This window comes from Larimichthys crocea, chromosome XIII (assembly GCF_000972845.2).
Source record: "Larimichthys crocea isolate SSNF chromosome XIII, L_crocea_2.0, whole genome shotgun sequence".
In the NCBI taxonomy this organism is placed as follows: Eukaryota; Metazoa; Chordata; class Actinopteri; family Sciaenidae; genus Larimichthys; species Larimichthys crocea.
Window position 1 is genome coordinate 48,707,282 of NC_040023.1, and position 11,606 is coordinate 48,718,887.

At 48.2% G+C, this 11,606-nt stretch overlaps 1 protein-coding gene across 3 annotated transcripts; it reads left to right on the forward strand.

The window, feature by feature from the left end:
- The first annotated feature begins 282 nt into the window (after positions 1–282).
- Positions 283–9,535, forward strand: LOC113747463 (hamartin-like). Of its 3 annotated transcripts, XM_027287306.1 has the most exons (21): positions 285–508; positions 596–699; positions 1,401–1,553; positions 1,892–2,036; positions 2,135–2,289; positions 2,487–2,560; positions 2,814–2,977; positions 3,065–3,120; positions 3,671–3,782; positions 6,010–6,089; positions 6,174–6,267; positions 6,351–6,601; positions 6,727–6,863; positions 6,971–7,041; positions 7,392–7,558; positions 7,664–7,846; positions 7,964–8,074; positions 8,173–8,292; positions 8,346–8,533; positions 8,611–8,745; positions 8,826–9,535. In XM_027287306.1, exons 1-21 carry the CDS (start codon positions 397–399, stop codon positions 9,343–9,345), a joined length of 3,132 nt encoding a protein of 1,043 aa, XP_027143107.1. In that variant the 5' UTR covers positions 285–396; the 3' UTR covers positions 9,346–9,535. The 3 variants fall into 3 exon arrangements, with proteins under 3 accessions (XP_027143105.1, XP_027143106.1, XP_027143107.1); XM_027287304.1 differs by having other exon boundaries at positions 283–508; positions 6,010–6,267; XM_027287305.1 differs by having other exon boundaries at positions 283–508; positions 6,010–6,267; positions 6,971–7,014.
- Positions 9,536–11,606: the final 2,071 nt, after the last annotated feature.

Sequence of the window (11,606 nt, forward strand, 5' to 3'; positions counted from 1 at the left end):
TGTAACACACACACACACTGTAACACACACACACTGTAACACACACGCTGAGCTAACAGCAGCTAACAGACTGAGCTAACAGCAGCTAACAGCAGCTAACACGCTGAGCTAACAGCAGCTAACACGTTGAGCTAACAGCAGCTAACAGACTGAGCTAACAGCAGCTAACACGTTGAGCTAACAGCAGCTAACAGACTGAGCTAATAGCAGTTAACACGCTGAGCTAACAGCAGCTAACAGGCTGAGCTAACAGCAGCTAACAGGCTGAGCTAACAGCAGCTAACACGCTGAGCTAACAGCAGCTAACAGACTGAGCTAACAGCAGCTATAGTTGTCAGCAGTTCATGTCAGTTTACAGGTGCATCATGGGACTTATAACTGTATGTCTCAGGTGTCATGATGTCCAGGGAGCAGGTGAGTATCGGTGAGCTCCTGCTCTCATTGGACAGTTCAGAGCTGCAGGAGGCGGAGCAAGTCCGAGCAGCAGTCAACCAGCAGCTGAGTACAGGTGAGTCCACCTCTCTGTCTCTGCCTCATATTGCAATGCATCGTGGTCTCTGCAGTCCTCAGTGTGACCTGTAGTTCCTCCTGTCAGACAGAGGAGGCGCTGTCCTCTCCTCCCTGGTGGATCATTACCTGGACTCCTCGTCTCCTCAGGTGGTGCTGCTCCTGTCCTCCATCAGAGAGCCTCACCATAAGGTGAGCTGACAGTCATCACACACACAATGTGGTACACACGTTTAAAACATGTTGTAAACACGCCTAAAGCACATTATGAACACATTATGAACACGTTATGAACACGTAAACAGGTTATGAACATGTTATAAACATATTATAAACACATTATGAACACGCTGTAAACACGTTATAAACATGTTATAAACATATTATAAACACATTATGAACTTGTTATGAACACGTTGTAAACACATTATGAACACGTTGTAAACACGTTATGAACACGTTGTAAACACATTATGAACACGTTGTAAACACGTTATGAACACGTTGTAAACACATTATGAACACGTTGTAAACACGTTATAAACATATTATAAACACATTATGAACACGCTGTAAACACGTTATGAACATGTTCTAAACATATTATAAACACATTATGAACACGTTATAAACACATTATGAACATGTTATGAACACGTAAACACATTATGAACACGTTATGAACACGTAAACACGTTATGAACATGTTATAAACATATTATAAACACATTATAAACAACTTATGAACACATTATAAACACATTATGAACATGTTATGAACATATTGTGAACATGTTGTAAACACATTATGAACACGTTATGAACACATAAACATGTTATGAACACATTATAAACACGTTATAAACATATTGTGAACATGGTCACTCCCACAGACTCTGCTGGAGAAGCTCAATGAGGTTCTGGGCCGACCTGGATCCAGACTGCCGGCTCTGACTCTGCTGGGTCACCTGATCAGGAAGCAGCCTCCATGGGTTCATCACATCAGCCACTCGGCTCTGCTGTCAGCCCTGCTGCGCTGCCTCAAGGTACACACAGCTAACTGAGCTAACAGCAGCTAACAGACTGAGCTAACAGCAGCTAACAGACTGAGCTAACAGCAGCTAACAGACTGAGCTAACAGCAGCTAACAAACTGAGCTAACTGAGCTAACAGACTGAACTAACAGCAGCTAACAAACTGAGCTAACTGAGCTAACAGCAGCTAACAAACTGAGCTAACAAACTGAGCTAACAGCAGCTAACAAACTGAGTTAACTGAGCTAACAGGCTGAGCTAACTGAGCTAACAGACTGAGCTAACAGCAGCTAGCTGAGCTAAGGTTATGGTAGAGGAGGTGCATCATGTGACAGCGTGTGTCTCTGCAGACGGACACGGACGTGGTCGTCCTCATCACTGGAGTCCTGGTCCTCATCACGCTGTTACCCATGATCCCTCAGGCCGGGAAGCAACACATCTACGACTTCTTCGACGTGTTCGGACGCCTCGCCTCCTGGAGCTACAAGAACCCCGGTAACACACACACACACACACACACACACACACACACACACACTCATTCACTCATTCACTCACTCACTCACACCACTGTGTTGTATCGTCTCCTGCAGGTCATGTGCCTGTGGTTCACCTGGTCCACCTGCATGCAGGTGTGTACTCTCTGTTCCACCGTCTGTACGGGATGTTCCCCTGCAACTTCATCTCATACCTGAGGCTGCACTACAGCATGAAGGAGAACCTGGACACCTTCCAGGAGGTTGTTAAGGTCAGTACAGACAGTACAGACCCCCACAGACCCGTACAGACCATCACAGACCCGCACAGACCCGTACAGACCATCACAGACCCGTACAGACCCGTACAGACCATCACAGACCCGCACAGACCCGAACAGACCATCACAGACCCGAACAGACCATCACAGACCAGTTGTAGTGACTTGTTTTTGTTTTTGTCTGTCAGCCCATGTTGGAACATGTCAGGGTTCACCCAGAGCTTGTCACAGGGACTCAGGACTATGAACTGGACCCAACCAGGTTAGTACACAGGTAACATACACACACAGGTAACACACACACAGGTAACACACACACAGGTAACACACACACAGGTAACATACACACACAGGTAACACACACACACAGGTAACATACACACACAGGTAACACACACACAGGTAACATACACACATCCTTCAAAATAAAATACCTGTTCATAGTCTGTCTGTCACCTTTTCCACCTGTGCTCCGCCCCTTCAGACCATTAAAGGAGACTTCCTGTGTGTCTCAGGTGGAGGTGTTATGAAGTCCATGACATCGTGATTGAGTGCTCCAGAGTGTCTCTGGATCCTCTGGACTCGTCCTGTGAGGACGACCTGTCCTCCATCAGAGACGCTCCCTCGTCCTCCCCCCTGCCTCACCTGAACCTTACCTCAGAGTCCGTCAGCAGCTCAGGTGAGTCCACCCATCCTCGTACCTGACCAGGTCCTGGACCTGAGGCGGGTTCACTGCAGTCATTCATATTCATGTTCTGTTTGACAGGAGGTTCATTCTGTCCTCCACCTGGACGTCTGACACTCAACAACTCTGACATACTGGTAGGAGCCGCCTTCCTTCCTTCTTTCCCTCCTTCCTTCTTTCCCCCCTTCCTTCCTTCCCTCCTTCCTTCTTTCCCCCCTTCCTTCTTTCCCTCCTTCCTTCTTTCCTTACTTCCTTCTTTCCCGCCTTCCTTCTTTCCCCCTTCCTTCCTTCCTTCCCTCCTTCCTTCTTTCCCTCCTTCCTTCTTTCCTTACTTCCTTCTTTCCCTCCTTCCTTCTTTCCCCCTTCCTTCTTTCCCTCCTTCCTTCTTTCCTTACTTCCTTCTTTCCCTCCTTCCTTCTTTCCCTCCTTCCTTCTTTCCTTACTTCCTTCTTTCCCTCCTTCCTTCCTTCCTATCTATCTTCTTTCTTTCTATCCTTCCTTCCTTCCCTCCTTCCTTCCTTCTTTCTTTCCTTCCTTCTTTCCTTCCTTCCTTCTTTCCCTCCTTCCTTCCTTCCTTCTTTCTTTCCTTCCTTCTTTCCTTCCTTCCTTCTTTCCCTACTTCCTTCCTTCTTTCCCTCCTTCCTTCCTTCCTTCTTTCCTTCCCCCGCTCACTCTTTCTCTGTTCAGGCTGATGATGTCACATGGAGCCCCTCCTCACAGTGTGGTTTGTCGACGCCCCCTCCTGAACCTGCTGCTACAGGCCCCGCCCATCCACTGAGCAGGACCACCTCCATCTCAGGTGAGACACTGTGAGACATGTGAGACACGTGAGACATTGTTAGACACTGTGAGACACGTGAGACACTGTGAGACATTGTTAGACACTGTGAGACACGTGAGACACTGTTAGACATTGTTAGACACTGTTACACACTGTGAGACATTGTGAGACATTGTTAAACATTGTGAGACACTGTGAGACATTGTGAGACACTGTGAGACACGTGAGACACTGTTAGACATTGTTAGACACTGTGAGACACTGAGAGACACTGTGAGACACTGTGAAACATTATTAGACATTGTGAGACACTGTGAGACATTGAGACATTGTGAGACATTGTTAGACACTGTGAGACACTGTGAGACATTGAGACATTGTGAGACAACTGTGAGACAACTGTGAGACATTATGAGACATTGTTAGACACTGTGAGACACTGTGAAACATTTTTAGACACTGTGAGACATTGTTAGACACTGTGAGACATTGTTAGACACTGTGAGACATTGAGACACTGTGAGACATTGTTAGACACTGTGAGACATTGTTAGACACTGTGAGACATTGTTAGACACTGTGAGACATTGTTAGACACTGTGAGACATTGTTAGACACTGTGAGACATTGTTAGACACTGTGAGACATTGTTAGACACTGTGAGACATTGTTAGACACTGTGAGACATTGTTAGACACTGTGAGACATTGTTAGACACTGTGAGACATTGTTAGACACTGTGAGACATTGTTAGACACTGTGAGACATTGTTAGACACTGTGAGACATTGTTAGACACTGTGAGACATTGTGAGACACTGTGAGACATTGTTAGACACTGTGAGACACTGTGAAACATTTTGAGACACTGTGAGACATTGTTAGACACTGTGAGACATTGTTACACTGTGGGACATTGTTAGACACTGTGAGACACTGTGAGACATTATTAGACACTGTGAGACATTGTTACACTGTGAGACATTATTAGACATTGTGAGACACTGAGAGACATTGTTAGACACTGTGAGACACTGAGAGACACTGTGAGACACTGAGAGACATTGTTAGACACTGTGAGACACTGAGAGACACTGTGAGACACTGTGAGACATTGTTAGACACTGTGAGACACTGAGAGACACTGTGAGACACTGTGAAACATTATTAGACATTGTGAGACACTGTGAGACATTGAGACATTGTGAGACATTGTTAGACACTGTGAGACACTGTGAGACATTGAGACATTGTGAGACAACTGTGAGACAACTGTGAGACATTATGAGACATTGTTAGACACTGTGAGACACTGTGAAACATTTTTAGACACTGTGAGACATTGTTAGACACTGTGAGACATTGTTAGACACTGTGAGACATTATTAGACACTGTGAGACATTGTTAGACACTGTGAGACATTATTAGACACTGTGAGACATTGTTACACTGTGAGACATTGTTAGACACTGTGAGACACTGTGAGACATTATTAGACACTGTGAGACATTGTTACACTGTGAAACATTATTAGACATTGTGAGACACTGTGAGACATTATTAGACACTGTGAGACACTGAGAGACACTGAGAGACATTGTTAGACACTGTGAGACACTGAGAGACACTGTGAGACACTGTGAGACACTGTGAAACATTATTAGACATTGTTAGACACTGAGAGACACTGTGAGACACTGTGAAACATTATTAGACACTGTGAGACACTGAGAGACATTATTAGACACTGTGAGACATTGTTAGACACTGTGAGACACTGTGAGACACTGAGAGACACTGTGAGACACTGTGAGACACTGTGAAACATTATTAGACATTGTTAGACACTGAGAGACACTGTGAGACACTGTGAAACATTATTAGACACTGTGAGACACTGAGAGACATTATTAGACACTGTGAGACATTGTTAGACACTGTGAGACACTGTGAGACACTGAGAGACACTGTGAGACACTGTGAGACACTGTGAAACATTATTAGACATTGTTAGACACTGAGAGACACTGTGAGACACTGTGAAACATTATTAGACACTGTGAGACACTGAGAGACATTATTAGACACTGTGAGACACTGTGAGACACTGAGAGACACTGTGAGACACTGTGAGACAATGTTAGACACTGTGAGACACTGTGAGACAATGTTAGACACTGTGAGACACTGTTAGCTTCATGATCCTGGTTAAAAAGTGTCCCAAACCTCGGTTGCTGTCCTCCAGGTGTGAGATGTCCCTCATCAGCCACCGTCCCTGTGACACTGACAGAAGACATCCAAGATGGCGGTCTGACTGCCGACCAGGTGAGGTCAGGACAGGTAGACGCTCAGCTCCGCCCCACACTGGAAGGCTTTTATTGTGAAGGAGTGTCTGTGTTGTCCTCACAGGTGAAGACATTCACAGGGTCAACCTTTCAGCCAATCACAGACAAGAAGAAAGGAGGCCAGAGTGATGTCATCATCAACAACAACAACAGTGATGGTCAGCTGATCAGGCTTTTCAAAATAAAAGTGTTTCCTGTGGTTGCAACAGGAGTGAGCTGAACTTCCTGTGTGTCCCTGCAGAGGTCACATCCCAGCAGCCTTCCTCCTCCTCCGTCCTCCTCACCTCCACCCCCGGCCATCATGGCGCCTCCTCAGGTGCGGCGCTCCACCCTCCTCCCTGCTCCATCTCGCTGTGCTTCACCCCCCCTCGCCCCGCCACAGAGGAGGGAGGCCCCGCCCACAGCGAGCAGAGCCCCGCCCCTTCGTATGACCCCCTGTTTGAGCTCGCTCTGCCACGAGCCGCCGCACTCTTCATCGGGAAGAAGACGCAGGTGAGCTGGACCGGACCGGACCAGGCTAGAGCAGGGGGACGGTCTACTTCCTGTTTATGTCCCACAAAGCTTTATGGGAACTGTAGTCCTTCTAACTTTTATTGTTTTGTTTACCGTTTCTGTAGGAGGTGATGGAGAGTGCAGGAGCAGGAGGAGGAGGAGGAGAGGACAGGGAGGAGGAGCAGACCTCTGTCTCTCCTCTGGAGGTTTTGGATCAGCTGATCGTTCATGGACACAACGCCCACGAAGGCCTCAGCAGGAGGTGAGTCTGTTACTATGGAGATACAGCAGCACCTGACTGACTTCATGACTGTTCTGACAGGTGTGTGTGTGTGTGTGTGTGTGTGTGTGTGTGTGTGTGTGTTGCAGGCTGTCAGCTGTGAATAAGTCTGTGGATCGGAGTCATTTTGGAGGTAAACAGCAGAGCATGAAAACCAAAGGTACCTGAACCTAACGCTGATGACACTCACCTCATTAACATAATTCATTCATGTTTGAATCTGACAGTAGGTGGCGCTGTGATTCACCTGTTCAGCATGTTTGCTAACCTGCTCACCTGACTAACAGCACCACAAAGACTGTCTAAAACCTGGACGTAGTCTCCGTGACGTCCCCGCAGACTGTCTAAAACCTGGACGTAGTTCGTAGTCTCTGAGACGTCCCCGCAGACTGTCTAAAACCTGGACGTAGTCTCCGGGACGTCCCCGCAGACTGTCTAAACCTGGACGTAGTCTCTGTGACAGACAAATGATACCACAGGTGTGACAGGTGTTCTGTGGTTGTGTGCTAGGCCCCGCCCAGTGGGAGGAGCTTCAGTCTCTGAGGAGTCAGCTCTTATTGGTCCACAGTCAGCTGCAGTATGAACGTTTCACACGTCAACAACACGCCATCAGAAACCGCCGTCTGCTGCGGAGAGTCATCAACGCCACCGTGTTGGAGGAGCACAGCGTCGCCATGGTAACACACGCCTGACAACCATGAAGGTTCAGTACAACATGACACGGTGTCCTTCAACCTGTGTGTGTGTGTGTGTGTGTGTGTGTGTGTGTGTGTGTGTTGCAGAAAGCCAAGCTGAGCATTCAGGACGAGGAGATTCGATCTCTGAAGTCGAGTTTGGAGGAAGAACAAAGACGACACACACAACTGCAGGAAGACGCACACACACACACCACACAACTACACACACACATCCAGCAACTGCTGCTGCAACTGCAGGACGAGCAGAGAGACAAGCAGAGGCTGCAGGTACGCACGCACACACACACACACACACACACACACACACACACACACACCACCTGTGTGACAACCTGTGTTCTCATTGGCTGTTGTATCTCACCCTGTGCTCTCATTGGCTGTCAGAGTGAGCTCCAGGAGTGTCAGAGCAGGTTGAAGGATCTGGAGGCGGAGTTTCAGAAAGCCAATAACAAGGCTTACAATGCAGAACACCAGCTGACCCAGCTGTCACTCAAGGTGAGGAGTGAACGTGTAACACAGCTGTCTGACCTCAGTGATCACTGTAATGATGTGTGTGTGTGTGTGTGTGTGTGTGTGTGTGTGTGTGTGTCCAGCTGTGCAGCAGTGAGCAGCTGCAGCAGCAGATGTTCTTGTTGAACCAGCAGATCGTCCTGATGAGAGAGACCAACAGAGGACTGAGAGAGCAGCTGGAGGGAGAGGACACACACTGCACTGTGAGGACACACACACACACACACTCTGTGACACCGTGTGTGTGTGTGTTCAGGAGGCGTCCATGCTGCAGTGCAGCGTGGGTAAAGAGTTCCAGCGGTTGATTGACAGCGACGTGCAGCACAGACAGAAGCTGGAAGCAGCCAATCACAGGACAGCAGAGCTGGAGGGTCAGCTGACCAAGAAGGATCAGCTGATCCAGGACCAGAAGAAGCTGCTGGAGGACACCAAGAACCAGAGCAGGTGTGAGCTTAGAGACAGGAAGTGACATCATGACTGAGGTCAGCGTGCTAACGTGCTAACGTGCTAACGTGTGTCAGGGCGGAGCTGGCGGCCTGTGAGAGCCGCTGTGCGTCTCTGCGGAGGCTGACCCAGACGCTGCAGACGGAGATGCTCCACCTGTACAGTCAGCTCCACCTGGACACGCAGAGCCGGCCTCAGGACGTCTGCAGCAGGTAAGCTCAGTGAGGTCACACAGTCTGAACCAATCAGGACGCAGCGTACAGCTGATGACGTCATCTCTTCTCTCCCTCAGGCCGAACGGCGGCAGCGTGGCTCTGCCTGCTCCTCAGGGCGCCCACATGCCCCGCCCCCCCTCCTCTTCTTCTCTTGGTATCATAAACGGCCTCTCCACCTCCCCCCTGCACCTCCCCTCCTGCTCCTCCTCACCCCTCTCCCTCTCCCCCATCGAGTCCCCCCTCGCCGTCGGCTCCTTCCTGGAGCAGCGAGCGCGGGAGCTGTTTAGACCAGCCAATCATAGCCAGGAGGAGGAGCAACAGGAAGGGGAGGAGAGGGAGGAGGAGGAGGAGAAGGAGGAGATGGAGGAGGATGAGGATGAGGAGGCCCAGCCAGAGAGCCCTCCTCTGGGTCAGGAGGCAGAGGAGGTCACCCTCCTCACAGGGAGTCCTCAGACGGAGCCTCCTGTCCGGGCTTCAGCTCCCTCTGCTCCTCCCGCTGCTCCTCCAGCTCCGCCTACAGACCTGACGCTCGCCGTCCGCCAGAGGAGGCACGAACTGAGCCTCATGGACTACAACGAGACCGTGCCTGAGTACTGAGGGGGAGCGAGGGTGGAGGAGGGTGGAGGCGGGTGGAGATCAGCTGCAGTCCAGATGTTAGCAGGCTAATGCTAACTGGCTCTCCACTGGTCCGCTCTGAGCATGTGCGGACCTTCAGTCGCCCCAACAACAACAACAACAACGACAACAACGACAACAACGACAACAACATCAACAACAACAACAACAACACGACAACAACAACACGACAACAACACAACAACAACAACACGACAACAACATCAACGACAACAACGACAACAACATCAACAACAACAACGACAACAACAACAACAACAACAAAACGACAACAACAACAACAACAACACGACAACAACACAACAACAACAACAACAACACGACAACAACAACACGACAACAACATCAACGACAACAACGACAACAACATCAACAACAACAACGACAACAACATCAACAACAACACGACAACAACAACAACAACACGACAACAACACAACAACAACAACAACAACAACGACAACACCAACAACAACAACAACACGACAACAACAACAACAACAACAACAACACGACATCAACAACAACACGACAACAACAACGACAACACCAACAACAACACGACAACAACAACAACATCAACAACAACACGACATCAACAACAACACGACAACAACAACGACAACACCAACAACAACGACAACAACAACACTGGAGCTAACAGGCTAACTGCTAACACGTGTGCTACATGCTAACATGCTACATCTGAGCCGTTAGCTCGTTGACTCAGCTGTGGGAAGACTAAAATTAGCCTGTAGGCTAACAAAGCTTTAGCCTTCAGCTGTTTGACATATTCAACTATTTTGCTAATGGGCTAATGTTTGTCAGCTAGCAAGCTAATGTTAGCTAGTTTAGTTTAATACAAACATACTTATACTAAACTTAGCTTATGAGCTAACAACTCTTTAGCCACGAATTTCTTCAAATGTGTTGCTATATTAGTTAGCTAGCAAGCTAACAGTAGCTAGTTTAACACTAGCTACTGTTACTAGCTTAATATTGATGCTAACGTGGCATTTACATAGTTAGCATTAGCTTGTTAGCTAGTCTGTGTGTAGCATCTGTTAGCTGTGCTGCTCGCGCTGTAAAGGAAACAAGTTCTCGATGGCGACTGAAGGTCTCGAGTTTGACGGACTGATCGTTGGTTCGACGTCTGAAGGGACGACAAACTTATTAAAGCCAAAAATAAGGGAAGAAGAAAAACGTAGGGAATTCACAACAACTAACAGCAGCTACGCTAATCATGAACATTAGCTGTAAGTTGAAACTGCCTTAATGTCCTCTGCAGCTAGCCGCGTCGCTAACCGTGCAAACATCAGGTGGTGCTACACCGGCATCAAAACACTACGAGACTTTTTCAGGACATCCCCCTCAGGAATTTAATCGATTGACGAGTTACGGAGCAATCGTAGCTGCCGCGTCATCAGGTCATGAGGTAGCTGTGGCTAACATGTTAGCAAACAGCTGCTCAGAGGACGCTCAAACCAAACAACAAGCTGCTAAAACACAGAGCTTTTATTTTGAAACAGGAAGCTCACGAAGGTCGGTGAGGACGTAATCAGCCTTAATCATGTGACGAGTGATCGATTAGTGTGTCTGTAAACCACAGAGTCCACCACAGAGTCCACCACAGAGTCCACCACAGACCTGAGTCCAGGTCCAGGATCAGCCAGATTAGCTTTGTTAAACTGCTGCTTTCAAGCTTGATGCTAAGCTAGGCTAACTGTGCTCTGACCTGTCCAGAAACAGTGACGACAGATGGGCGTCCTCTGAGAGACGGACGTCCTCTGGGGGACAGATGTCCTCTGAGGGACGGGCGTCCACTAGGGGACAGACGTCCTCTGAGAGACAGACGTCCTCTGAGGGACATGCATCGACTAGGGGACAGATGTCCTCTGGGGGACAGACGTCCACTGGGGGACAGATGTCCTCTGAGGGACAGGCGTCCTCTGAGGGACGAATGTTTAACTGTGAACATGAAAAATCAATAAAGACTACAAATGTTCTCTGAAGGTTCCTGTGACGTTTGTCCCCAAACATTAAACTTCAAAATAAAGTTCATAATTTGCTAATGTTAGCTATGCGATGCTAACTACACGTGTTTCGATGGTACAAGTACTGCAGTACTTCCTGTAGTTATAGTACATGTAGTAAAGTAGTGTGAATGGTACTACAGTGCAGGTAAACAGAAGTACACGTTGTAGTTTTCAGTGTGTTTAGCC

Bases quoted from the DNA above. Each gene is read 5' to 3' on its own strand.
- LOC113747463 (XM_027287304.1), top strand. From the start codon at position 397: ATGATGTCCAGGGAGCAGGTGAGTATCGGTGAGCTCCTGCTCTCATTG. The intron at 509-595 runs GTGAGTCCACCT...TCCTCCTGTCAG, and splicing joins CAACCAGCAGCTGAGTACAG to ACAGAGGAGGCGCTGTCCTC. The intron at 7,559-7,663 runs GTAACACACGCC...TGTGTGTTGCAG, and splicing joins AGGAGCACAGCGTCGCCATG to AAAGCCAAGCTGAGCATTCA.